This window comes from Excalfactoria chinensis, chromosome 31, assembly GCF_039878825.1.
Source record: "Excalfactoria chinensis isolate bCotChi1 chromosome 31, bCotChi1.hap2, whole genome shotgun sequence".
Classification (NCBI taxonomy): domain Eukaryota; kingdom Metazoa; phylum Chordata; class Aves; order Galliformes; family Phasianidae; genus Excalfactoria; species Excalfactoria chinensis.
In genome coordinates this window covers 236874-239551 of record NC_092855.1, presented here as the reverse complement: position 1 = coordinate 239551, position 2678 = coordinate 236874, and the positions used below count along the sequence as shown (strand labels likewise).

The window sequence follows — 2678 nt, the reverse complement described above, 5'->3', positions numbered from 1 at the left end:
TGCATGGTGGAACGGATCTGGTCCAGGCTGCTACAAGAGCAGCTGGTACTCAGACAACCCTTCACCAGAATGGGATGCACATCTTCCTCCCTCACATGGTGAGAGGGAGAAAAAGCAGGACCATCTCAACTTGCTTCAGGATGAACCCATTGTACAGAACAGCAGGAGATAATATGGACTCGTGACGATGAAAAGAAAGTGAAAAAAGAAAATAACATCAGAGGGCCATGTTTCCAGACAACACGGTGCTCAGCCCATCTGGAAACTCAGGCCTGCAGCTCCATCCTCAGTCCAGCTTCAGGCTTCCTGGGCAATGGGCTCAAGGGATTCCACCTCATCCTTAGTAGGGCAGGCATCTCCTGCTAGAGAAGCGGCTGCCCAGGCTGGAGATGCCAAAGCCACCAGAGGAGATGGGCACTCCCTCCTCACTCAGGATGCTGCCAACAGCAGCGGAGGTGCTGGAGCCCACAGCGGTGTTCTGGGGGAAGGAGCTGAGGATGGGTCCTGGCAGGGTCACCACCACGGGAGATGGTTCAATCACCACGCGGGAGTCCTGGCACTGGCGCACACAGGGCTCGTTGCAGCTGTTGGCCAGGGGGGTCGGGCCACAGGGACGGCACAGATCGTAGCAGGACATGGCTGTGGGATGGAGGTGGACCTGGAGAGAGGACAGCAAAACACAGGCAGCGTGAGCAGCAACATGGTGTCCTGTTCACCAAGGGAGGAAGCACAGGCTGTGGAGCAGGGACATAAAGAGACTCATAGCAATCCAGATCTGCAAGATCCCCAGCAGAGTCTGCTCAAGGCCTTCTCCCACCTCCCCAACAATGGAAAGCAGAACAAGCAGGCAGGAGCAGCATCCAGGAGCAAGGCTCACACCAAGGTCTGCACAGAGGCAAAGACTCACTGGAGATGAGAAAAACAAGAGGAGAAATAGACAAAGAGAAGAGTGAGAAGGCCACTCCAGCTTACCTTGTTCACCAAGAGGAGAAGGCAAGAGAAGTGGATGAGGGTGCCTGGTGCTGGACTGGCTTTTATACTGATCTGGACCGCCCCAGGCCTAGAGCTACCATTACTGTGAGATACCCAAGCTCATCGTGTATGCAAAACTTGGGGAATTAAGTAAATAGGGACACTGATTTTTCTTCCCTGCAATTCTCCCTTTTCATTTACCTTTTCATGACATACGCATTTTGCCACTCAAGTTCCTTTCAAGTGACAGGATAAGAGACCAAAATTTTTCCATTGGAAATGATACATCAGCACAAGCAAATGATGCATCCAGCAGCGTGCAGTATCCAGCTACAGCATTTGATGCTAACCTTGTACCCTCGGGGACTTTGCTTTGAAGACTTGAAAAATACATGCCTCATGTTGCCTTCCAATCCTAAAATACAAGTCTTTTAAGAATATTTTCCTATGACCGGAGTAGCTGCCACCATTGCTTCATGTCTCACCTAACTCTGCCACAATTAAGTATAAGCCTTCCCAGTCAGGTTGGATATGCGCTGTTGTGTTTTAGCCTATCCAAAACTTGACATCAGGGGAAACTCATGTGTTCTTTGGCCTTCTCTCCTTTACCTGTGCATCTTTCTGCAGCCCCAGCTGACTACAGATGGCTGTTAGAGGAGAGATCCTTCTTAACACACCACCAAAGGCCACAGTTGTGGACTCAGGATTGTTCCTTCTTTCTCTTCAAGGCTTTCAACAATATGTGCTTTGTAACCACATGTTAATTCAATAGCCATCAGTAAAAAAGCTTGGAAACCTTGGCTTCCCATAGGACACCTAGGACAGCTGCTATTGCCCATGAACATCAGCAAGATGCCTGTGCATGCAAGTAAATGCCAGGATCTCCATATGCATCTCATCACTCTCACACAGTTTTCCACGTGCAAGTCCTACAGTCAGTGCTCACAATTGTGGTCGCCTTCCCTTCCCTGTTTGAGCTTCTCAGCACACTTCGCTCCAGCTCAAAGCTCACAATGACTCATGTCTGTTGGCAAAGAGTACATTTCCTGAGGGGCTTCCTGCACAGTCAGCCTCAGGACTTTGCTTCACAAAAGCTGTTTGTCATGGAAGACAAGGCCTTAACCTACAGTGAAAGGCATTGCAGGGCTTCCCAAAGCATTTGGCATAGCAGGAGAGACCCCTCAGTGCCTCAAACAGGACTGGGAGGCACAGACAAAAGCATCACATGCGGAGGACCAGAGCAAAATGGGAAGAACTACAGAGCTTCTTTCTCCCTGCAATCCCTTAGGCAGAACTGTATCATCACACCTGGTGAAGTGAGGCACAATAACACAGGCCACAACACACATGGGCCAGGTTGTGTCCCTCCCTAATGTTGGTGGTTTGGGGCAGAAGGGCTAAAAGATACAGTGACTTGCAATCAAGAGAATTTCTTTCCTCTTCATGTGTGCAAGGGTCAGACCAACACCTTCAATTCCCAGCTGCAGCTCAGTGCTACTACAAACACAGTGACTACAGCAGCCTCAGCATTGCTGAGGAATAAGAAAGTGAGGTGTAGGAATAGATGGAAGATCTGGGAGCAGAACTGAACTTGACAGTCCAGAACATCACATTTCACCTTGGAGAGAATGGTTGGGAATCCCAACAGTGAAGAAAAACAAACAAAACTGAGATTATAATGCAGCACAAATTTTATTGAGTCTGAA

At 49.3% G+C, this 2678-nt stretch overlaps 1 protein-coding gene across 1 annotated transcript; it reads right to left on the bottom strand.

Moving 5' to 3' along the window:
• Positions 1-340: 340 nt before the first annotated feature.
• Positions 341-637, bottom strand: LOC140263445 (feather keratin 4-like). Its single transcript, XM_072358331.1, has one exon. The coding sequence runs from the start codon at positions 635-637 to the stop codon at positions 341-343; it is 297 nt and encodes a 98-aa protein (XP_072214432.1).
• Between the last annotated feature and the right edge of the window lie 2041 nt (positions 638-2678).